Source organism: Felis catus, chromosome D1 (assembly GCF_018350175.1).
Source record: "Felis catus isolate Fca126 chromosome D1, F.catus_Fca126_mat1.0, whole genome shotgun sequence".
Lineage (NCBI taxonomy): Eukaryota > Metazoa > Chordata > Mammalia > Carnivora > Felidae > Felis > Felis catus.
The window spans coordinates 9,516,230-9,540,374 of NC_058377.1; the positions used below are offsets into that span (position 1 = coordinate 9,516,230).

The 24,145-nt window shown below is 49.8% G+C and overlaps 1 protein-coding gene across 1 annotated transcript; it reads right to left on the minus strand.

Annotated features, from left to right (window-relative positions):
• Positions 1 to 17: 17 nt before the first annotated feature.
• POU2AF1 (POU class 2 homeobox associating factor 1) lies at positions 18 to 23,248 on the minus strand. Its single transcript, XM_003992337.5, has 5 exons — positions 22,726 to 23,248; positions 4,149 to 4,279; positions 3,592 to 3,634; positions 3,242 to 3,507; positions 18 to 592 (listed from the first exon to the last, which is right to left on the minus strand). The coding sequence occupies exons 1-5, from the start codon at positions 22,739 to 22,741 to the stop codon at positions 278 to 280; spliced, it is 771 nt and encodes a 256-aa protein (XP_003992386.1). The 5' UTR covers positions 22,742 to 23,248; the 3' UTR covers positions 18 to 277.
• Between the last annotated feature and the right edge of the window lie 897 nt (positions 23,249 to 24,145).

Consider the following 24,145-nt stretch of genomic DNA (forward strand, 5'->3'; position numbering starts at 1 on the left):
AAGGAGGGGGGAGGGAGGAAGGCAGAAAGGGAAGGAAGGGAGAGGGAGAAAAGGGGGAAGAAGGCAGGAAGGCAAGGGGGAAGAAGGGAGGAGGAGGGAGGGAGGGAGGAAAGAAGGAGGAAGAGGGAAGGGAGGAAGGAAAGCCAATTATTCTAGTTGAGGGGGGAAAGTGTAGTTGTGAGACAGCTACTCCAAACAGGTGTGAATCTGAGGCTCAATCCCAGGCTCAGTGTAAAATCCCAGGCTCGGGGAGCAGGACTCTCCGGGCGAGCAGGCCCTAAAAGCCCTCCACCGAGAGCGTGTGGTTGAGCGCGTAGGCGTCGCCATCCTCTTCCTCCAAAAGCAGCTTGTCGATGGTCAGGGAATTGATGGCCCTCCTGGGGTCTTCCGTGTCCTGAAGGACCGGCTCGGGGATGGAGATGGGAAGCTGGACGAACTGGGGCCCGGGCAGGGCTGGGGCCGGAGGCTGGTACTGCAGGGTGGAGGCGGGCAGTGTGGACAGGGGCTGCGGCCATGGGAAATAGGTGAGGGGCGCCTGGTGCTCCGGGCCCTCCAGCTGGGGCCCCACGGTGGGCGCGGCCGCTCCTCTGGTCTATGATGGGGAAGACAAGGGACCAAGGGTTAGCAGCCCCGGGGGTATCCGCCCGTCCGTCCGTGCTCGTCCTGCTCCCGGTGGAGAGCTCTCCAGCCCCCTCAACTTGGCCCCTGCCTGCGCTCTCAGCCCAGGGGGTGGGGGGGTGGGGGGCTCCATTTCCACCGGCTCGGTGTCTCCCCCCAAGGAGAAGCCAGGCAAACTTCAGCTGGATCCCTGCCCCTGACTCTCACTAGCTACAAGTCCTGGCTCCCACCACCTCCCCCCCCCCGCCTCCATTTTTCTCTTCTGTGGGGTCCCTTACGAGCAGGACTGACATCGCAGGGCTGAGCCAATTGGAGACGTTTTTCCAGATTTTATTGCATAGGAATTCCATCCTAATTTCAGAGATACTAAATTGTGGAGGCGGGGGAGGGGAGGATGCACATCTTAAAAACTGGTGAAAATACAGCATGTTAACGAGACTGCCCCCTGGGTAGCAGCTGTACCCCCAGGCGGCCGCTGTCACGCCTGGACACACACGGTGTGTGGTCCGCCCTGAGGTCCGCCCACACGGTGCCACTCATCTCCCACATGCTCGGGACCGACCCAGACGCTGGGGGAACCCGGTGCCTGCCACATCCTCATCCTCCTCTGTCTCTGAGCTGGGCCCCCGTGGCTGTCCCCGGCCGTTCTCGCAGGTGCCCTACAAACAATGCCCCTCACGTGGGCAACAACCACACTATAAAGGTCACTTTATAAAACCACACTCGAGGTCAAGCCTGCCAGAGAGGCAGGGCCTGGATTCCGACTATCTCCCGCAGCTGAGGCAGCAGGGACGGGGAGGAAGATCTCTGCGTGAAATGATGTGAGAGAGGCTGAAGTCTCCCCCTACCGCCCCTGGGAACAGAGTCATTTAGAAAAGAGATTATGTCAGTCCCCTGGGAATCTTGCTACAATGCCCGTTTTGGTACAAGAGGTCTAGAGTAGGGCCCGGGATTCCGCATGTCCCATCAGATCCTTGGTGACGCCAGGGTGGCTGGTCCGGGGACCGTAGCTCGAGTAGCAAGGCTTTAGGGTGTTTTTCTATAGAATGACAGAGCTGGGAAGGGTCTCAGAGGCCTTCCAGCCTCCCAGCAAAGCCTGACTGTTTCCAGCATTTCAAAATTCCCATGGAAATCCTACTTTGTGGAGTCAGAAACCGGGGACTGCAGGTTTCTTTGCTCAGGGATAGAATTCCACCAACCCCGGGCTTTAACAGGTCTTATCTCCTGCTAATCAGGGGTGCTGACTAGTAGCTCTCACCAGCTTTGATGCGTTAATTTACAAAGCGGCAAAACAAACAGATTATTTCTTAATAAATACGGTCTGTTTGATACACAGAGCCTTTCAAGGTAGGAGGTGGGGATAATGAAAGGATAAATAATGAGAGAAATCCTTGGGATTGAAATGACTGAGAACCATTACGTCCACCGCTTCCCGCCCCCACCAGAGGCCCCCGATATGGAAATGAGTTGCTTGGGAAAGATGTTGAATTCACTCCTCTAGCCACCATCATCCATGCCCACAACTGGTTTGCGGAGTAGCCAGGTAGGGTTGGGGGAGGAGAGCTCTTGTGGGCCCTTGCCTGGATGGTGATGAAAGGGCAGATGCAACAGCATGACGCTGAACCCTTGAGGGAAACGGGTGGGGGGAGGTGGGGAACCAAAGCCAGTTCCACCTCATTGTGGGCTTTGCAGCTACTCCTGAGGCCCCAACTCGCACCCCCAGAGTGTTCCCTGAACTGAGGCCGGATATAGCTACACCCATAGACCTTTCCTCCTCCGAACGCTTAGGGGATTCCCATTCCTTTGCTCAAACAGATACCATTCACATAAAACCACTTCTCTTCCTTTGTGTCTGGGGGAGCAGGTCCTTTCTTTCCCATCGGGCACTCGAAGGCAGCCCTTGGTTAATGTTGCTGGCCGACTTTGAGACAATCATAATGTAACATTTATTGAGTGTTTTCTGTATGCCAGGAACTGTGTTAAGTCCTCCACGGGCATCATCCCGATTGAGCCTGACATCAGCCCTCTTGTTAATATACCTATTTCACAGATGAAGACACCGGGGCTCAGAGAAATTAAGTTACTCAGCCCAGGATCACATAGCTAGTAAGGGACAAGGATTTGAACCCAAGCAATCTGATGTTAGAATCAGGACTCAACAAATTACCCTGTAGGTGGGTCTGACTTCATCAAAAGTAGTTTTCTGAAAAGTCGTGTCACCTGTTGCAAATCCCACTATGAGGTGACCGATCAGCCTCTAAGTCAGCGGAATAGAAAGAGAGCCCTGGTGTGGCGCAAGGCCCCAGTCAGACCTCACCTGATACCCCCATTCACTGAAAACCGAAACTTCCAACCAAGACCTTCTGCTTTGGGGGCAGCACGGGGAGATTTAGGGCAGAAGGGCCGGAGAACATCCCCGCCCCAAAGAGCACAACGTACGACAGGGGAGGCCATCCGCCTTCTTTGCAGAAGGTCAATGGGAAGAGCAGGCCTCCCTGCGGGACAGGAAGGGCTTGAAGACTCAGTTATCCTGAGAATCAGTAGCAAGAACGATCAGGGGTCAGGAAGTCAGCCCAGGTTCCAAAGGGTGTCCTTGGTGCAGCAATGCTTTTGTGTGACGTACCGTGACGTTAGTGATGAGCGGCTGGGAGGCGTAGGTCAGCACGGAGGAGGGCCCCACCACCGTGTAGCTCGGGCACATGGGCTGCACGTACATGTCAGCCGAGTAGGGGCAGCTGACAGCTTCGTGGGACACGTACTCCGTGTAGGGTGTCCACGGGGCCAGGGGTTGGAGGGTGGCCGGGGCCGGCTGGGAGAGCCAGCCGGCACACAGGGCCCCCTCCTCTGTCACTGTGGAAGCGGAGACCTCCATGTCAAGGCAGGGAGGACCTGTGGGAAGAAGGAAATTACAGAGTTGCAGGTGTGGCCCAGACGAGGGGCCTGGAGGGGACCAGGGCTGTGGGGAGCTCTTACCCACTGTGGTGTAGGTAGCCAGGGGCTGATGGGGCAGCACCACCTAGAGGGAGGAGAGACTAGGATCAGTGTTCAGCTCTCTCCAACTGGCCCTCTGCAGAAAACTTGCCCAGAGGGCCCCAGGGGAGGAAAGTATACGTTGGGGGATGATGGGGGGAATCTTCCTTCTCAGACCAAAACATCCATATCATGTCCCAGCCATCACCACCTATACTTTTGGGGGATGCATGTTTCCGTTTAGCAAGAAGCCTGTGCACGTAGGGAACTGGCCTCATCGTCTTCCCAAGGGGGCACCCAGCTCACGCCAGGACGTGTGAGTCATCTGCTCACTCAGGCCCCCGGCACTGGCTTTGTTCAATGGGGCCAGCCCATGGCCCCAGTCCTCCTTGGTCTACCCAGGGATCACTGACCTCTTGTCCCCTAAGCCCATTCCTCAGCAGCCGTACCTGGCAGCGTGTTGCCTTTGTGGCCTCGCTGAGCCTCGCCTAGAGCCAGGGCCCCTTTGGACACCCCACCGAACACGCACACGCACACTCGGGCCACAGCGGCCCCCTCACCGCCGTAGGTGTGACAGCCGTCCCGCTGCTGGCATGGCCTCGTTTCCTCCGGAGCAGTTCCTTCACTGGCTCCTTCACACGGACGCCCTGGTATGGCCGGGGTGGAGCCGGGGCCTGTTCTGGTGCCGAGGCTGCGAAAAACAATGTCGCCGGTGCTCATCGGCCTCTCTGACGAGCCCCCACCCCGGCGTATGCTCCCCTCTTCTCAAGGGTCTGCCGGCTCACCTCAGCTGTGCCTGAGCAGGGAGGACCCGGGAGACTTCCTGGACAATTTCCCCCAGGATTGCCACTCCTCCTGCCCCAAACCGTCTATAGCTCCCTTCTGCCTGACCAGTTCAGCCCTGTAAACTTAATGAACAATTGAAAGTCCTGGGCTGCGTCAGCTCAACCCATTTTCCGACCACTTTGCACACTAAGGACTAATAAGCCCTGACTCTGGCCAGAAGGTCTACTCAGACTTCTCTGGTTTCCTGCTTGTCTCCTCTCCTCACCTTTACTTGAGATTTCCAGTGGTCAGGATTCACGCTCACACTTCTCAGCTTCCTGATTTGCCCTGGCTCAAGACTAGTGCAACCCTCCTGGTGGCCCACGGCTGCCCACAGAAGTGGCTTCATCCTCCAGCCTCTTAGGCCTGGTTAGTCCTCATCATAGGGGGCAGTAGAGGACGGCAAAAGAGCAGGGACTCCGAGTCGGATGGCACAGGCCTTGAAATCTGCCCCTGCCACATTCTAGCTATGTGATCCTGGGCAAGTTACTAAACCTCTCTGTGCCATTTCTTACCAAACGAATATCATAAGGGGTCGCTGACCTAGTAAATGGGGAGCACAGTATATGCTTAGTATAAAACAGGTACAGAGCAAGCATTTAATAAATTTGCAATCTGCTATATAATAATTAGTAATCCTTCGGTGTAAATTTCGTATGCCCCTAACCGGATGATAAGCTTCTCAAGATGAGATACTATACCTTCTTTCTCTATATCTTCTCAAGTAGCATGTCCACAGCGAGCTCACTAAGGGATTTGCTGATTAACCGGTTGGATGATTATTTGGAATGTGCTGCCATTCATCCCCCCCACCCCCTGCCTTCCCCTCTCCTGGACCCATAGAATGGGCTGCAGTGAACGGTTGCTGGATTCTCCGTGGCTCCCAGGGCAGAGGACCAATACCCACTGGTGATCCACATACCGGGAGCCAGAGAGTGTCCAGCCCTGCTGTAGAGAGAAGGCTCCCTGTGCCCTTTGTCATCAAAGCTGGGAAGCCAAAGCACTGAGCTGGAACCGGGCACTTCCTGGCCAGGGAGAGCAAGCCAGAAGCAGTCATGGCTGGGCACTGACCATCTGCCCTCCCAGACAGCCCACAGTCTAGGGCCCTGGGCCTTTGGAGGGCAGGCCTGGGTCAGCCAAGAATAGTGAGTAGCCCTGGCCCTGGGGACTCACACAGGGAGCCCATTATCATCCACTGATAAGGGTCCCAGGGACCTGGACTCTGAATCAAAAGCCTGGAAGCCTAGGTATCTATTAAACCCGGAACCATAGTGCTACCTGGCTGAACTTTGCTCAGTAAATACCCAACTGATAAGAACTCATGCCTGACCCGGCACCAGACCTCCATCCATGCTCCAGGCACACACGCAGTTGGCCTTGAAGCCCAGCAGGTAGAGAGGCAGCAGGGGGAGGGAAAGGGGTGTCCAAGAGCCCCAGGGACACATAATACAGAGAACCCCAGACTCAGATGCATCCATGGGGCCTCCTCACCTGGCCAGGTAGCAGAATTGACCAGGGAGTGGTATGCAGTGCAGATACCCAGGCCCTGCTTCCAGGTAGTTCCAATTCTGGGGGGTTGATGTGGGCCTAGGAATCTATATTTTAAAAGTCTTTCGGGTGATTCTGAAGCTCTGCTGGGGTTAGCATATCACTGATAACCACCCCTAATCGAATACCAGAGTTTCCCTCTAACGTCCTGATAGATAAATTATCCTCTTTTTAATTCCACCCCCACCCCCGACCCCGCCCCATCGTAACAAGGAGTCTCAACTGATACTCGTTCATTCTTCCAACTATCCCTGGGCACTGGGAATACAGCACTGAGCAAGATAGCTATGGCCCCTGCCCACATGCATCTTGCATCTAGTGGGAGAGACATGCAATGAAACGGTTACAACCGACATAAAATCAGACTGAAACCAGAGTGTGGAGCAGAGAGATCCAGCCCCTTACCAGTGCCCCAGCACTACCTGGGCACCATCACCTTCGTAAAAGCAGCATTAACAACAGACTTGAGAGCCAAAAATACCTGTATGCAAAACTGGGCTGTCGCTTATTGGTGGCAAGGTCTCGGATGATTTATTTAACACCCCTGGGCCTCAATAACCCACGTCTCACGCAGTAGTTGTGAGGATTCCCTGCAATAATATGCCAGAGGTCCGCAAAGCCATGGCCAGGGCCAGCTATGGTAGATGCTACTTTCCTTCCCCTCCCTCCACCCATTTCCACCTTCCTCTGGGGAGCTTCAGTGTCAGGAAGCTCTAGCCTCTTGCTTGACCGGCCGCATGGTAACAAGCGCCATTTTGCCTGGCATTGCCTTCTGATGAAACTCGCCGTTCAGAATCCATTGACAGCCTTCGCACCTCTGCAAATGAAGATCGTAATGGCACATACCTGGTAGGCTTGAGAATTCCAGGTAAATGCTTGCAACAGAGCGTGTGCTCAGCAAGCATTAAATACATGTGAGCTAATAGTGTCAGCAGGAGTCGTATCCCTTTCCAGCATCGGAAGGCAGATACCAGGTCCCCTGTAGTCTGAATGCATATCCGTCCTTCCAGCTATTTCTTAATGACATGTTCTGAATCCTTCTAACCCTCCTTCTGGGTGCCTCACTCCTACACGGGTTCCCTGTGCCACTTTCTCTCATGATCAGTGATGCCCAGCATTGGCCACAGACCCCAGGTGGGGCCCCACATGGCAGCAAACAGGGGCGCCTGCCCTCCCACACTCTGTTCACTCATTCTCAGTCACCCGCAGTGGCTTTATTCGCGCCCATATCAGACCACACTTGTCTGCAGCTGGGTTTCCAGCTATTCTTAGGCACGAGTGCAGCCTGAGGCATTGCACACTCGGAAGAAACTCAGGGGACAGGGTTATTTGGGGGTCTAAGCACGGTGGCCACACTCTTAATTCAGCTGAGGGGCAAGAAAGGCTCCATCCCACGTGCTCACATCTCAGTCCAGACCAAAGACAGGTATACGGCTAACCCTCTCTGATTTGCATGTACGCTTGTGGGGAAGGGCCCAGAGGACTCCCCACCCGCTCCCTCCCAGGAAGTGGACACATGGAACACTTGGCTGCCAAGGGGCCAGCTGGGCATTTCCAGGATCTTGTCAAGGGAGGGCTTCCTGCCTCCTGTTGTTTTTGAATCAATGAACAAAGAGGGCTTGGGGGAGGTGCTTTGAGCCGAGGGCATCACCCTCTGATGTCTGGACTTCCTTAGAAGCCACAGTGTCAACAGGTGTGCCCTGGCACAAGAACCATATGGAGAGCAGTTTCTAAGTCCCCACCTCTTCCTAGTGCAAAACTCCCAGAGCGCTCAAGGACCTGCTGCCTCCCCACCTACCAGCCCACAACCAGCTGCCAAGGAATCCAGGAACTGACTGCCAGTGCGCATGTTCGAGTGCTCGAGGGTGCTTCAGCCGGTGTCTTTGCAAAGTGACCGTGAAATACCAGAATCAGAAGCCTCAGGACAATTCCCCAAGGACCCCAGTGGCCAAGCCTATTTGCAAAGCCAAAACCTACAGTTAGTCCTTTTCACACCAACCTTTGTAAAGCAACAATAAACGTTTCTAATTCTGTGGTAAACACTGTACCCCCCCCCCCACCGCCACCAGCCTGAGAAACCAGCATAACAATTTGGAAGGTGAAAAGAAATTTGTCTGAAATCGAGATTGCTTTGCCTTGGGGGCGTGGGGATCCCTGAACGGAGCCACGTTAAAACAACTAGACTAGAATACTGAGAAGAACATTTTTAAGATTCTTAATTTCTTAATACTAAATAAGAGACAAAGAAAAGAAAGCAGGAGATCAAAATGATGCTACCCGGTCCAGTTTCCCAGAGTAGAGTTGACCAGAAGTGTTAGGAGTCCCCTGACCAAACGGCAGCTTGTCCTGAAAGGCTGAAGCCTCCTCACCATTTCTCCTGTGGTCGAAGGCCCGTTAAGTCTCCTGGGAGCAGCCAAGTGTCCGTCACTGAGAAAAATCTTTCCACCTAAACATGAGCCTCTTGGCCTTTGCTAGGAATCTCCTTTCCTCAGGGCGAGTAACGTTCAGCCATGTTACTTCCCACCACTGGAAGTCAGTCGCCAATGGAGTTTGGGGGAAAAAAACAAAACAAAACAAAACACAACAACAAAAACCCCACAAAACTCGTTTACAGAAAAACCTATAACTTTGGCCCCAGTGAGGGCTTTCCTTTTCCAAAATAAGCGATGAAAAAAATCTGAAGGTATAAAAAGTCAGCAGAAGACATTTCAGTTCCCCCTGCCACACAGCCGGACAGGCTCCACGTCACAAAAATAAGAGCCCTGCAGCTGTCGTTCCACTGGAGGGCACAGACCATGACAGATCAAGCCGACGGGTCACTTCTGGCAGTGCTCTGTCTGCATGCGGGCATCGTGTGTGTTCGCCCCGAGCTTAGGAAGCATATGGATGCTACTCATTTAAATAAACACGGCCCTCCAGTTCCCTGAAGGAGGGATAATAAATATCACCGAGGACATATGCAAAATTGTCAGCACTTGTTTATTTAATCGCCCCGTGTAAACCACATTCACGCCACAGTGAGGAAGCTAAGGAGATAGGTCCCTCCTCATGGCTCCTGGTGGAGCTCACACCCAGGCGTTTGTCACTGTAACTTCTCCTCCAGTCAGCTTTCAGAGAGCCTTCATCAGCCAGGTGCTACCTAGAACAGTGTCGAGGGTCCTCTTGAAAGAAGACGCTTCTCCTAGCCGCTGTCCTGGAACAGATTTCTCGCGAGCCCCCAGGGCCAGGCAGTAAGTTCAACAGCAGATAGGACTGCTGCTGTAAGGGCTAGTTGGGATCCAGGGTAAGCCTACATTTCTACCATCACGGAACCCGGAAGAGGAACCCATCTCGCTCATGTCGACTATCTACCTCGCTGAAAGTGCTTTCCATTTACAACTGACTGGTTGAACCTCCCTCCTGCAGCCACACAAGGCCATTTTGAAAGACAAAACCCTCCTAGCCCAGAAGGACACATGACACACTATTGATCACTCCAAGTAACCTCAGTAAATATTATTCTCTTTTGCTGTTGAACCTTCAGTATTATTTTTTTAAAGATCCACTAAGGAGAAATACAAATAATTTTCTCTTCACTTGTAGCAAAACCAAAAACAAATAATGAACAATAGGAATTCAAGCCCAGGGCTAACAAACTTGTCCTAGCTTCTAAGGGAAAACAAAGTCATAAAAGTTGCTGACACTTTTCACTTTAACGTAAAGAAGTTTGTTTGTGTTCTCTGCCTAAGGTAGTTGAGGGCGCCTGGGAAAGTTTAGCTCATGTGGCTAAAGGATTATCCACATCCTTAATTGAAACACTAATGTGAATGTTCCTCTTCTGGTGAAGATCTGAGTCAAAGTTTTCAAATTTGTTCTTTCCATTCATGGACAATGGCTGAGTTTTTTCCAAACAGGAAGCAAGAACTTGGGCTTTGGCCAAAGGTTGGACTTGACACGCTACAGAAAACCTTTCCCGCCCAATTTACGCTGGATTGCTGTTTACTTTTTTTTTTTTTTTTTTAATGGACTCCAACAAAGAGATTTCATGCACATGTAAATGTGGGCTTTCCACTCACTGGTGTTTGAACTGAAAGGGCTCTGCTGCTAGGAGGTATCACCACGTCACTCATACGTTCTAGCAATCTGGATAACACGCAGGGCAGAGGCGGAAAAAGATAGATGGACAAAAAGTGCCTTTGAAGGTGTTTAGAAGATATGAGAAAGTAGAACCTCAACCAAATTACAATCTGGTGTAGACTGGTACCTCTCCACCAGGAGAGCTCCAAGATGGCAGCTGATCTTGGGCTCTCTGGTCTCACCAGAGAAGGAAAGGGAAAAGTAGTGACATTTCCTCTCTCTTTGTCTCCATTCTAAGAGGCATACTTCCATCAGCCCCACAGAGGCAGGTCACTGGGAAAGGATGAAGGAGAGCCACAGACCTGGGCGGGCCAAAAGGACCTAGAGCTGACGACCTGAGAGAGCCAGGGAAGGCTCCTAAAGTACATCTGGGGTGACCACAGAGGTTTGTTCAGTCTTAGAAAGCACAGAGTCCCTGACCAAAGGGGTCTAGGGGCCGAGTGATCCCTGTTGAAGGGAAGCCCCAGTCAGCCTGGAATGAATACCCAGGGTCACCACACTGCTCTCAGGTTATGTTAGGCTTAAGCAGAGAGCTAGTTTTCCTGCAGTCTGCTCTCCTCCACCAGGTTCCTGTATGAGGTGCTCCCATTCCACAGCGTCAATATTACCTGGACTGTCCCAAAGTTCTGGATGTCCCACTCCATGACCTTGGGAGAGGTCAGCCAAAAGGCCGCTAGTGCCAGAGCCTTCAGACTCTCTTCATGGGCACCGCTGCGGAGACATCCTTCCCCCGAGGACTCTCAGGGCCTTCCACACCATACGTCCATCCTCCCTCCAAACCTCCAGCAGAACAAGCAGACCACGCAAGGCTCTTGGGTTGCTCTCTCTACTCCCAGAAACAGTGTCTGTGTTCTGCCTCTTCTTTGTGGAGACTCGGGCCTGTGTTTCCTGGTCGTGAGCTTAGCCCCCAGGAAATCAGAAATCACCACGCTCAACTTACCCACAGTGTTCTGTGACTCACACAGCCTTGACACAAATGATTTCAAGTGTGGCCTCACCACAACTCCTGAAATAGGCAGGGTCGGTCTCCCTCTCACCCTCCTTTCCACTGATGAGGAACACGATGCCCAGAGATGTTAAGTGGCTTGCCCAAGTCCACACTCGTAAATAGCTTTGTCATCAGCTAAGCCCAGGACCTCTGATTCCAAGCACAGTCCATTTCTGCCTCATCACCTGCCTGTCCTCTGCCTGGGCAAGTCCATTTATCTCTCTGGGTAACCCTGGAGGTCAGTCACCAAATGTCCCCTGCCAGGTTCTGACCCTCATTCCTCTCGTTGGAGTCTGGGATTGGACCACCCTGATCCAGTCTCCTTTGACTGCCAATTTCCCCCAAGAAATAGTGTTTCCCATCTGAGACGTGAAGAAGAAGTCCATGAGAAGGTTACCAGCAGTGTGCTCACATGAGTGACGAGAACTGAGAGGCCCAAACAATTCCCCGCAAAGTTTTATTTTTGGTATTTTCGACTGAAATGACAGTGGATAGGTCCACCTGAGAAACCAGCTGCATCTGCCTGTCTCTTACAGAAACCCGGGTCACCAGAGCAGAAAGTGCTCCCATCTGAGATACACTGGGTCCCAGTGCAGAGGGCAAGACTAGGAGAGCCCTGAACAAATACTCACTAAGCAGAGTAAACCAGGTCCCAACCATCATGGAGCTCACCGTCTAGTCTAGTGGGATATCGACATTAATTGAATAAATGCACAAGCTAGAATTACAAACTATGACAGAGCTGCAAGTGCCTCACAGTTGAAGTGTTTTAGCTTGTTTGGCTGGTTTCCACCACCACTTTATTCTTACTTGGACTTACTTAAGCAGCAAATGGGGGTCCCCAGTCTGTAGGGGCTATATAAAGGGGACAGTGCAAGAGGCATGGTTGTTCTTCTGAGGCAGAGAAACTAGTCTGGGGTCAGGCTCAGCCCACACCATGAATGTAAGTCCTGCCCAAGACACACAAAGTAGTTCCAGATGTTCAGGGTCCACCCCCCGCCTAGGGGTCCTGAATGAACTCCAAAGATGTTACACCAGCTGGTCTTATCCTATCTTGGCTGATTAGCCCATGGAAGGCCAGTCCTAGGAACTCAGATTCTGAGATAGAAATTGGCTGGCTCCAGAGGTTCTATATCTCAAATCTAACTTCCTGAGATTCATATTTGCAGGAGCTTTTGAGTCAGGATACAACTGCTCCCAGTGAAGTAAAAATCCACTTCCATCTAAGGGTGGACTTCTTTCAGTGGGGAGGGGAAGAAGCATCTAACGGAACCCTAAAATCCTTGGCCTTGAAAAGTGGCATGATGCTGTTGGGACTCAAGCAGACCTAGTTTGGAAAGCCTACTACATAGCTTATCGCTGTGTGACCCTTGCCAAATCATTTAACATGTATGTGCTTCAGTTTCCCTATTTGCTGAATGAGAGTAATGATATCCATCTCATGGGATTATCATGAGGATTGGATGAAATTAACACAGTTAAGCACCTAGTACATAACAGGTGTTCAACAAATGGCTATTTCTCCTGTGACCTCAGCCCCTCGCTCATCAGGGAAGTAGCTAATCCTTGTGTGGTGATTCTAACTTCTCTTGTCTTGCTACGTCCTGATACTGAATGTCTCTATCCTCGACACACCCAGAGCGTCTGTGGCCAGCAAGGCCTGTCTCAACCTGCCTTCATTGTGCTCCTGGAAGTCATCCCTCAGGTATCTGGGCCTGGTGTCTCCAAGCAGCAGGAGAGCCATGCTTAGGAGACAGGGGGCAAAGATGTTGCAGAGAGACTGGTCAAAGACTGCAACTGAAAACAGAACAAGCCTGGACAGGAGACATCAAAATCCGAGCATTGGTCTCTCTTAAAGGTACCATGAGCTGAGCAGAAGGATGCCTTTATGTCTTTCTTCAGAAGCCAGTAGAGGAGTACGTTTGTGGTAGATTTAAATTTTTAAAGAATGCCAGGAAGGAGCACCTGGGAGATTTCTGAGAGACAGACAGAGTAAGATGGCATGTCCTTGTCCTGACCTCAGATACAGCCCCTCAAGGAATTTCCGTGTATCTCCCAAAGGACAGAGAAGAGCCATGACTGAGACCATGGTCATGGTACTTCTCCACAGGGCTAGAAATCTAGGAGCACATATCCCATACGGGTTGGAAACATGGCAGTGTGAATGGGAAGGCTCTTCGGTGGTCAGGGAGGGAAGTTTTATCACCTATTAGAGCAAGGCAGACTTCCAGTTGACATACTGGGAGCATTGCCTTAGCATTATCAAGAGAAACAGGAATCAGAATGGGGAGAGAGAGGGTCTACACTGAGAGCACAAGACCGTAACGGGGATGAGCCAACCCAAGGTGTCTACCCAAATTTTGTAGCAAGGTAGCACCAAAGTGAAGAGACTGAGCAGAGGAGACAGATATATCTTTCCTTACTAGATTATGACCTGGAGGCTGAATCTAGAATTGACAGTCTGATCAAGAACAGGAAAAGCCTATGGTCAGGCAGCTAGAGGAGAAGAAACCCAATTGTTTGTTCGTTGATTTAAATAATATCTAGTTTGAGATTTTCCAGACCAAAGAGATTAAGGAAATCAAATTTTCCCAAGACCACTTCCCTGGAGGAAGAGTCTTCAGACCCAACACCAGCTGTACATTTGGGGTCAGATCTAAATGCTCCAACCCCAAGGCCTGGGGCACAGCCCCTGTGAGTGAAATTAGACCTTATAATCAATTCACGATGTGAAGTATAACTGCCAGTCAAGATGAGCTTTTTTGCCAAATCTCTGGTTTACTAACCATGCCTCATGACGTGGGGCATTCCCTCATGAAGTTGCTAGAATAGCAAGCCAGGGAGAGGAGTCACCAGGTCAATCTTTGAGGAACAGATGCCCTTCTTTCTTCACAAGATACCCACATAGACTGAAAGTATGACCTTCACAGTTTCAGAGCTTAATGGAGACCAATACAACATGCTTCACCGTGACTCACTTTGCTTTGGGAGTGTAGCCTTTACCCTGGAAGTATTTAACCCAAGGACTTATGACCAGCTATGAGGAATCTTGCTGAATGAGTGGAGGATGGGTCCAGGTCATGGTTGTCCAGCTATGACCTAAAGAACTTTGGAATACAGTGAAGGCACCCAGAGTGGCCAACAAGAGGAAGGAAGTAGGAGGGAGAGTCTGGGGGTGAATAAGCAGTCAGAGCTTCAATATCCTCCCCAAATGGCTCCATTTTTATTTCTGTATTGGAGTTCTGCAGTAGGTTTGGTTTGAATAAAGAGGTTTGTGCCAAAAAAAAAAAAATGTTGTAAACACCAGCCTACACATCCTCGGATTTTCTTCCTAATGCTCACATGTTATATCCCTCATAGGCTTCTTCCTCTCCCAAGTTCTAAACAAGAAGTCTGACTATCGTTTTATCATTTATTCTTGAAGATCCACATCCAATGCCACATGCTTCAGGATACCTTCCCTGATTCCATCCTCCACTCTCCACTGCTGGAGATAATTTATTTCATCGCTTGATTTCCCTCCTAGGAATAATTCCATTATTGGGTGGATGTCCCCACACAAAGGATGACACGCGGGTCATTGATTTTCCTTCCGTGCCTTTCTTTCCTGAATTGGTGTTGCTTTCATCCAGCATCCGAACTTTCAACTCTCTTGTCTCCCTTTTTTTTCTCTCTTTTCTATCTCCCCAGCATTTCTCAGTCCTGGAAATTTATAACAATCTTTGTATATTTGCTTCCTGTCTTCCAATTAAATATCTGAGTCTTTCTAGAGGCTTAAAGAGGAATGCAGCTTTTCTCACGTGTGGTCAGATCCTTTTTGGTCCCAACACCTGGTCTGAGAATATCTCTGGTTTATACCTCGTTGGCTGCCTCTTCTTCCCAGAAAGTGATACTGATGAAACCATTACTAAGAAAGGCAGCACACTGGTGTTTCAGTTTTCGGTATCATTGTGCCGTTTCTTGAAAAATTCAAGGGTCATTCTCCTGACGGCTAGATTATCAACACCTCCGTCCAATTTTGTGAATTAAAAAAAAAAAAAACAAACGCAATTGGTCAGTCAGTATGAGCCTGCCGCCTGATGAGGCGTGATTGAAAATTGTGGCCCAAGTTCCAGGTTTGGTCACAGAATGGCCAGCTTCACCATCGGCATTAGCCCTGATCACTAGCCCCGCCACAAGTTACAAGACTGGAAATGGGCCGCCCTGCTATTTCACAAGAAATGCAGAACTCAGAGGCCACACAAATTACGATCTATAATTAGCCGCATCAGCTTTGTTCTCAGACGTAGAGCGAGAGGGAGCGGGAAATTAAGAATAGTAACTAATATTTATTATTGAGCATTGACTTAATGCAAAGCACAGTAGTAAACACGTACCACAGCCTGTGAGGTAAGAGCTACAGCCCCATTATACACGTAAGGAAATGGCAACAAAGTGAGGCATAGATCTAGGACTCAAACTCAGATCTGTCCGCACTAGAGGCTAAACTTTAAACCGCTAACGGCAGAGAAAGAACAGAGACGGCACTCTGATTCCAAATAAACCCCTACTCTCTAGATGTTGCTTTCCACACCACACCACACGCGTGTGTGAACGGACAGCCTGACTCTTCCAAAGTCTAGATGGTTCAAAAAGAAGGCAGTGCCGACGAGGCAGAAGCTTGGGTCCCAGCTCAGGCTGCCACACGGCTCTTCATCAGTGCTGCCCGGAAAACAGATGGGCTGCGCGTTGGCAGGAGGGGGAGATTCTGGGTCACTCTCTCCGCGTTGAGCCCTCCCATTGCAGCTGAAATGGGTGCAAAGAGCCCGGTGCGGGAGGTAAGGAAGCAAAGACCTTATTTCTTTCAGTAAGTTAGATGAAACGCACGCATCAGAATGAGGGCGTGAAGCATGAACGTCAGTCTGCCAGCTGCCATACTGGATTTTTGCCATCGGGCGTCCATTCCTTTATCTCACGCGGAAGGCCTGTGCCTTTACCAAGAGCACCCTTCTGAGCCCCGGGAGTGAGCCGAGCCCTGTGGCGGGGACACAGGACAGCTTTGTAAGACAATATTCAGCGTGAGTTACTAACCTAATCTTTAAGCTCAGATTTTCTCATCCAGGAAATGGAGCTTGAAACAGAACCTGCCTCTCGGAGTTTCTCTGAGGATTAAGTGAGATAATACATCCAAAGTGTGGCAAAGACTGGCCACTGCCACACCCAACATCAGCCTTATCCTTTCTGACTTAACAACCCTACACGATGGGGGGTGGGGGGGTTGTTTTTTTTCTCTTTTCTTCTTCTTCCGTGTCCAAAACACAGAGGTGGTGGCTGGAGCTAAAGTGGCACAACCACAAAGCAACTTTGACAAAAGTTGCATGCCAAGGACAACAGACCGGAAAGACAGAAGTAGCCAGAGGTGTCGCTGGGACCGTAGAGTCTGCATACAGTCCTGCACAGCCTGCTGTGGACTTGCTCAGTGCGACAGAGCGAATGCCGCTGTCTTACTCAAACCCACGTTGTTTCAGGTCTCCTCACTAGCAACCAAATGTAATCAGTCTGATGCGACAGAACATGTGACACAGTGCAAGGCACCAAGTAAGTACTCCGTGCCCCATAGCTGGTATGTACCCCTATGAACAGGATGGAACGTGTCCTGCCCACGGCACTGCAATGTCCAAAGGAATATTAGAAGCCGTCCCCTGGGGGCGCCTGGGTGGCGCAGTCGGTTAAGCGTCCGACTTCAGCCAGGTCACGATCTTGCGGTCCGTGAGTTCGAGCCCCGCGTCAGGCTCTGGGCTGATGGCTCAGAGCCTGGAGCCTGTTTCCGATTCTGTGTCTCCCTCTCTCTCTGCCCCTCGCCTGTTCATGCTCTGTCTCTCTCTGTCCCAAAAATAAATAAACGTTGAAAAAAAAAATTTAAAAAAAAACAAAAAAAAGAAGCCGTCCCCTGTAACCTCCAGCTCAGTAGTTCTCACCTTGACTGCACATGAGAATTGCCTGGGAAGGTTTGAAAAGCTAATGCCCAGGGCCATTTAATGAGAACCCTCGGGTTGGGACCTGGGCATTAGAATTTCTTAAATTCCCCAGAGCATTCCAATGCGTAGCCAAGGTTGAAAAGCACTGCTCTGTGCAGATGGGAGCATGCCTTCTACTAAATTAAAGACTTGGGTTTGAAAACATGTATTTATTTGGTATAAGCATTCATGAAAGCTCAGAAATTACAGCTAGAAAAAGAAGATGAAGTCAAGTTCACTCTCCCTGCTCTTAACCAGGAAAGGGCAAGTCCCATTTTATAGCTGGAACACTTGAGAAATAAGGTGCTTAGGTGGCTTGCCTGTAACCCCACACCTAATTACCTGTAGATTGGAAAGAAAACTCCACGTCTCCTGTCTGCAAGAACAGTGCTTTGTCCATGGGGCGCCTGGGTGGTTCAGTCGGTTAAGTGTCCAACTTCAGCTCAGGTTATGATCTCGCCGCTCGTGAGTTTGAGCCCCACATAGGGCTCTGTGCTGACAGCTCACAGCCTGGAGCCTGCTTCAGATTCTGTGTCTCCCTCTCTCTCTCTGCCCCTCTCTCTCTCTCTCTCTCTCTCTCTCTCTCTCTCTCTCTCTCTCTCTCTCAAATAAATGAAAACATAAAAAAAAAAAACTTTAAAGAACAATGCTTTGGCCACGCCATCACACAACCGGGACAAGAAGATTCCAGAGAAAGCCTCTCTATCCCAGGCAAGCCCACTCTCCTCAAGCATTTGTTCTACAAAAATGATTAAACTAGAATGTTGCCAGGTACTTTATAAATGTGAAACTTACGTTAATAATCTTAATTAACCAACCTTGACTTGGTTGGCTCAAAGTCAGAAACTGGTGACATCTTCATCAGTAGGCAAATAAACTTCTTTAGAAAGAAATCAGGAGGAGGAAAGAACCTAATACCTTTATTTTGTAATGGGAAGGTTTAAAAGCAAAAATGTACAGAACTTCTAAGCTAATTAAATGTCCAGGTATTTAGCTAATAAATGTAGTCAACCTTGGTTCTTTTTGTTCCTTAAAACAGAACGGATTTACTGACTTAAACTGGAGGAGAGATTTCCAAACCTCTGACTTGGGAACTTTCTGGGTATAGAGAAAAACAAAGTTGGCATTTTTCTTTAGTGAATACGGGGAGAAGGAAGTGTCCACCTTGAAAGATTACTCTTTTTACCAGTTAATCTGTGCGCTTGGTAGATGTTTGTCACTTACTTTACTTCCTTCTGTGCATGTGACTTTGTGTCTGTCTTTTAGACCCTACTTGTCCTTATCAACAAGAACCACTGAATCAATAACATAAACTTGGTAAGAAGTAAAGGTGCTTACTAAGTGGGCAAAGGTTGTAACACACAATAGAAATGTTAGAGGTACTGCACAGACCCACATTACTTCTTGTTACCAGTTTGACTGAGTTCCCGCAAGAGATAGACTTCCAAACAGTAGATGACTACTATAGGCATTTCTTATGTTTTACTGAATTTTCACTTCCCTTTAAAAATTGGCTATTTTGGAGGGCCTGGGTGACTCAGTCCGTTGAGCATCCAACTTTGGCTCAGGTCATGATCTCAAGGCTTGTGGGTTCGAGTGCCATGTCGGACTCTGTGCTGACAGCTCAGCCTGGAGTCTGCTTCAGATTCTCTGTCTCCTTCTCTCTCTGCTCCTCCCCTGCTTGTGCTCTCTCTCAAAAATAAGTAAACATTAAAAAACCTTGGCTACAGGGGTGCCTGGGCGGCTCAGTTGGTTAAGCATCGGACTTCGGTTCAGGTCATGATCTCACAGTTTGTGGGTTGGAGCCTCACATCGGGCTCTGTGCTGACAGCTCAGAGCCTGAAGCCTGCTTCGGATTCTTGTCTCCTCTCTCCGCCCCTCCCCTGCTCGTGCTCTGTTTCTCTCTGTCTCTCAAAAATAAATGTCAAGAAAAAAAAAATTTCTAATTGGCTATTTAGTGGAACCCTGGAGTAAAACCCAGAGTTCTACATGAATGACAATTTTGACACCCTAATGTATCTATTTGTGAACCTGTGCTCTGTTGAAGTTGTCGGAAAGCAAAGGCACATTCATGCCATAATAGTTTAATAACCATTTCCTGTTCGTAACGTGCCTCCCTGGGCACCACAGCAAAGAAACACCAAGGCCATGTCTATGGGGAATCAAGGCAACTAGCCAGTTCAAAGAAAATCAGGCAGCCTGCCTTTCGTTATCGTGTAAACCTTCCCTTACACAAAGAACAACAAGAAAAAGCAGTTATGTGACTCATTCATTTTGTAACAAATGGTGTTGAGTTTATTATACACGGTTCCATAGCTTTCAAGGAAGAAGTCAATCAAATCAAATTTCAGCATTATGCAAATCGCTTAATCAATTGACTGCAAATTTTACCTCCCACTGGCGCTGGCATTGTGTGACCCCAGGACGCAGAGAAACCTAAGGAAAAGAGTATCTAAAGTATGAACCAAATCATTTTCATTCAGAGGTCAGCAAACTATTTTCTGTAAAGGACCAGATAGTAAATACTGTAGGCTTTGTAGGTCATATGGCACCTACTCAACTCTTTCGTTTTAACAAAAGCAGCCCAACAATATGTGAATAGGCACAGCTATGCTCTGATAAAATTTTATTTGCAAAAACAGTTAGTGGGACCCATGTGGCACTAAGGCTGTGGTTTGCAGATCCCTGATTGAGACCCGCGAAAAATTGTTTGAAAGATGCTGTCACTCAAGAATATTTTGGTGATGTCTTTTTAACTCTGCTAATCAAATTGTGGAAAAGGAGAGACAGGAAGGAATTTAGCATAACCCTGATCCTTCCAGATGGACACAAGGGAGATATCCCAGGACAGCACATACTCTCTCTCACCACGCTCAGGAGACTTGATAACACTACGTACATTCCCTACTTCAGCTCTGACAGAAGCCTTGTAAGGCAGGCATTAAAATTCCCATTTTCCAGATTTTTAAGAATCTAAGAAGGTTGAATAATTAAGCTGCCGAGCCAGCTTTCAAACCCAGACCTGCCTCACCCCATCGCTTCTGCTGTTTCTACTGCCCTGTAGCCAGTTGGCCTTAACAAGGACCTCTCATTGGGGTGGATGTGAATTCATATCCACTCGGGACCTGTAGGACGAAGTGCAGAGCCCAGAAGGGAATCTGCAGGTGCCGTGACTTCTTTGTCTAACTGGCCAGTCAAGCAAAGCTCAGATCCATGGATGAGGCTCGAAGATTTCCACTTCTGTGTGTCAGCATTTCCGAGCTGATCTGAACCAGAGTCTGTGTTCACATTTCGTTCACAAACAGGGATCATGGGCCAGGCAGGGAGGAGGCAACATTTACAAAGTGGATGTTTTCTTAACCCTTTCCAGAACCCCCTAGTACAGTCATTTCAGATCATGGCCCGAGGGTGTTTTCTGAAAAAAGAAAGTGCCTTTTCAGCACTCTTGGTGTCTGATTTCAAACTCTGCCCTTCCATCAGGTGATTCTAAGTGGGCTGACAATGCTGCCCTGTTTTTACCGGTTTCCCCACAGAATCTAGTCACCTATGACCCCTCAGTGTCCTGGAGGAAAGTTTTACTTGAATCCAGGGTAAGGGGTCCGGTGCCCAGGGCCTTTCTTAATTTCCTTTAAGGTGCCAAAGGACACTTAAAGAGAATTCGGATTGTATGCATCCGAACCTGTAACGCCATTCACTCCAGCTATTCCACTGAGGAGTTTACAATAGAGTCTCCCTAAGGATGCGGCTTTGCTGGACCTGACCGACCTCTGGGGTGTCAGCAAGAAACATGCCTCCAGCATCCCCTTAAAAAGCAAAACAAACAAACAAACAAAAAAACCACTGCTAATATCACAAGAGGAATTAGAGAAGGAAAAATGCAGTGTATAACCATAAAGGGGGAATATGGCGGCTCATGAACGCAGGAAAGCAACCCGTATCCCAGACACTGAAGGCAAACGACAACGATCAACAATATGGTGGCATCTCAGCTCACCAAGGTAAGGGTAGCTATGAGGAATAGGTAGGATTTTTACCCCATTTTACATATGAGAAACCTAAAACTTTAAAAGAAAGAAAGAAAGAAAGAAAGAAAGAAAGAAAGGGAGAAAGAAAGGGAGAAAGAAAGGGAGAAAGAAAGAAAAGGAAAATGACTTACTCTGAATAGGTAGGAACCAAGGCAGAAGTCCCCCAAGGGCTCATATAAAATCCACCAATTCAGCTCTAAGCGTAAGGGCTTATGGACGCTCAGCGCTTCCAGTAAAGACAATAATGCCTGCCTCGGCTGCATAGCTGTCCCGTGGGGCCGGCTGCCGTTACCTCTGCAGGTCAGGGTCTTCCTTCACGTAACTGTGCACACCACCCATATCAGCATACCTCTAATTGCTGTGGAAGGATTCCATAGCTCTCAAGCCCAAATGGAAGTTCATCTCTTTTTATTAAAAAAAAAAAAAAAATTGCATCTTGCTAGTATCAACGATGAGACCTCGCAGTCTGAGAGATTTTGAAATCACTCCTCCAAATTATACATTAACAAGTTCAATTCCAGAGAATTTACACAAGTAACAAAGGAGAACAGTGAGTTGGTGATAAAGGACTCTAAGTTACGTTTTCACCGATGAAGGTGTATTTTCAGAACTTCAAGGCCTCCAGGAGAATATCTTTGTGTAAAATAAACAAAGACTCCCCAATGTATCATCTTCTGTAAGTCTAGATTCTCTTATATGAAGTTTGCTTGCAGTAGGGTGTACATGAATTTGTTAAAAGGCATTGTAAAGACCCAAGCACCTTGGAAAAGACAGAGTGATTTTTTTTTTTTGGTAATATTTCTCTCTTGAGGTAGCACAGAACTGAGCCCCGGTAAGGTTCAAGTCTCATGAGGCTGTTGAGTTGACTTTGTTATTTCAAGAAAGGAATGTTGTAGATAATCTCTGTATGATTTCCATTATTAATAACAGGAGTCTCTGTTTGATCCCACATAATGGAAAGTAAAGTTCACAGTTGTTCCATCCGACCCCAGGGATAAACATTAAGGTTAAAGATAAACCCGCTGCCCCTTTGCACTGGGACACACGGGCCTCGCCACCAAGGCGCGGAGAAGAGTGACTTAGGCAGGACAGCGGAGCGAGTGGAGGCACGACTGACCAAAGCCACGTTTCCACATTGTCCCAGGGCACGCACGCAAACAAATCACGCCTTCGGCAGAAACCTAAGTCACTCAGACAGCAACAGGCCCGAGGAATTGAACCCCAGGCCACAGGGCAGCCGTGGATGAAAAACAAAGCCAATCATGTGAAGGACCCCACGGCCTTCCCCTCTCGGCCCCAAACCAATGTCACAGTTGGCTTTTCTGTTGTGTGAATCATGAACTGCCCTTTCCTCACCACAGTGATTCATGCCTCGCAGCGGAGACACGATGAGCTGTCCCACCTTGGAACACTAGTTCGTTCCCCTCCAGCCTGGAAAATCAGCATCACCTCTGCCGGGTCGCTTTCTCCACCGGGCTCCGTCGCCCACCTGGCCCCTGCGCCCCCCTGGCTGGGGACGGGCACCCCCGGTGCCTCCACCGCCACCACCCCCTCCCCCGTCCCCGGGTGGGCTCGCCGGTGAAGCCCCGGCCCCTGCCCGTGCTTGCACGGCTCTGACAGCCACGGTCAAACCACTTACGTTTCTGCCAGAGCATGGCCTGTGACAGGATGTTGCCTTTTCTCTTTGAAGCAGACAGTTTGGCTGCTTTCACGTGAGACCTGGGTGTGCTCTCCTCCAGTGTAGCCACCGCCTGCTCAGAGGCTGTTTCCTCGGCTTTTTAAAGGCCCGAGTCCCCGCTGCGCGGGGGCACAGCGTCGTCACATCCTCCCACCTCAGGTACCCGGGCGCTTTTTCTGTAGCAGGGCTGCCCGTCACCCCACTGTGCGCTCCCTCGGAGGCCCACCGGCCACAGACCCGCAGAGCCAGCCAGCTGGATCTGAACAGCAACACAGCACAGAAGGCCGCGTCCTGATGACCGGGGTCAGCAGAGTGTGGTGCGGTGCACGGTGAGCGTGAAAATGTCCGTGCGTGCGAGCTGAGCGAGCACGTGTGTCAGCCCTGGACCTCTCCACACCCACGAGGTGCCCAAAAGACCCCTGGAAAACTCTGGGTTTTCTGGGGCGCCCCTTCAGGCTTCTACGCCACACGCATGTTAGCAGGACTCAGTCCGCCATGGGCCCTGCTCGACGGGAAATGCAATTCCCAGGGGCCGCTGGTTCTCAACACAGGAGGAAACACCTGTAGTCTCTTCAAGCCTCACTAAACAACCTCCTCATTCTTTTAATACTGCTTTTCTGTTTATTCCATTTTGAAACACAACAGCCCCTCCCTTGCCCCCCGGCCATGACCAAAATGGCGAGGCCTAATCATGCTTAAATATGGGAGACGCTGGTTCCCGTGGTCCGTACGCCCGTGGAGAAAAAGGCCAACTCGCTCAGGGAAGAGAGGAGAGGACACCCATGCTGTTTAACCAGAGCTGGTAACTGAAAGGGAACGTGCAGGTACAATATGAGCGGGGCCTCTTTCCTAGTACCCACCCACCTGTTAGCATGAAGCTTCTCAAAGGAAAAGTCACGAGGCTCACCACCTGAGAGCGTACAAATAGCAGGCCACGGACTCCCTCCCAGTTTGGAAGCCTCCCGCCTCTCTGCATCTGAATTCACATGCTCAGGCCCCCGTGACCCAGGTTTTGGGATTAAGACCCTCTAACGAAGGTCCCCCGGGGCAGGTCTGGGGCCTTGCCCCCTATGCTACCTCAGAGCCATCTGACACAACTTTGTCCCCTGGAAACAGAGGCACATCCATCCGGCCCAGCTCAGTCACGGGAGAGGTGGGTTCCCAGGGAGGCTGTGCCACTCCCTGCGTCCTCTCCACCAAGTCACGTAACACTGAGTCTAAGTTTTCCTTGTTTATAAAATTACGAAGCAGTTCTCTGAATGTCCCCCAGCGTTCTTAGGAAAGACATATGACCTCACTTGTCCTGTCTCACATCGTTCTGAGTTTTGTCCTGTTTCTCCAAGTTCCACGAAGTTAAGAACTTTTTCTTACGTATCTTGGT

Coding starts and splice junctions, on each gene's coding strand:
- POU2AF1 (XM_003992337.5), bottom strand. Junction 3,635..4,148: donor CGGCTGTCACACCTACGGCG/GTGAGGGGGCCG, acceptor TCCTCCCTCTAG/GTGGTGCTGCCCCATCAGCC. Junction 593..3,241: donor CGCTCATCACTAACGTCACG/GTACGTCACACA, acceptor TCCCCATCATAG/ACCAGAGGAGCGGCCGCGCC.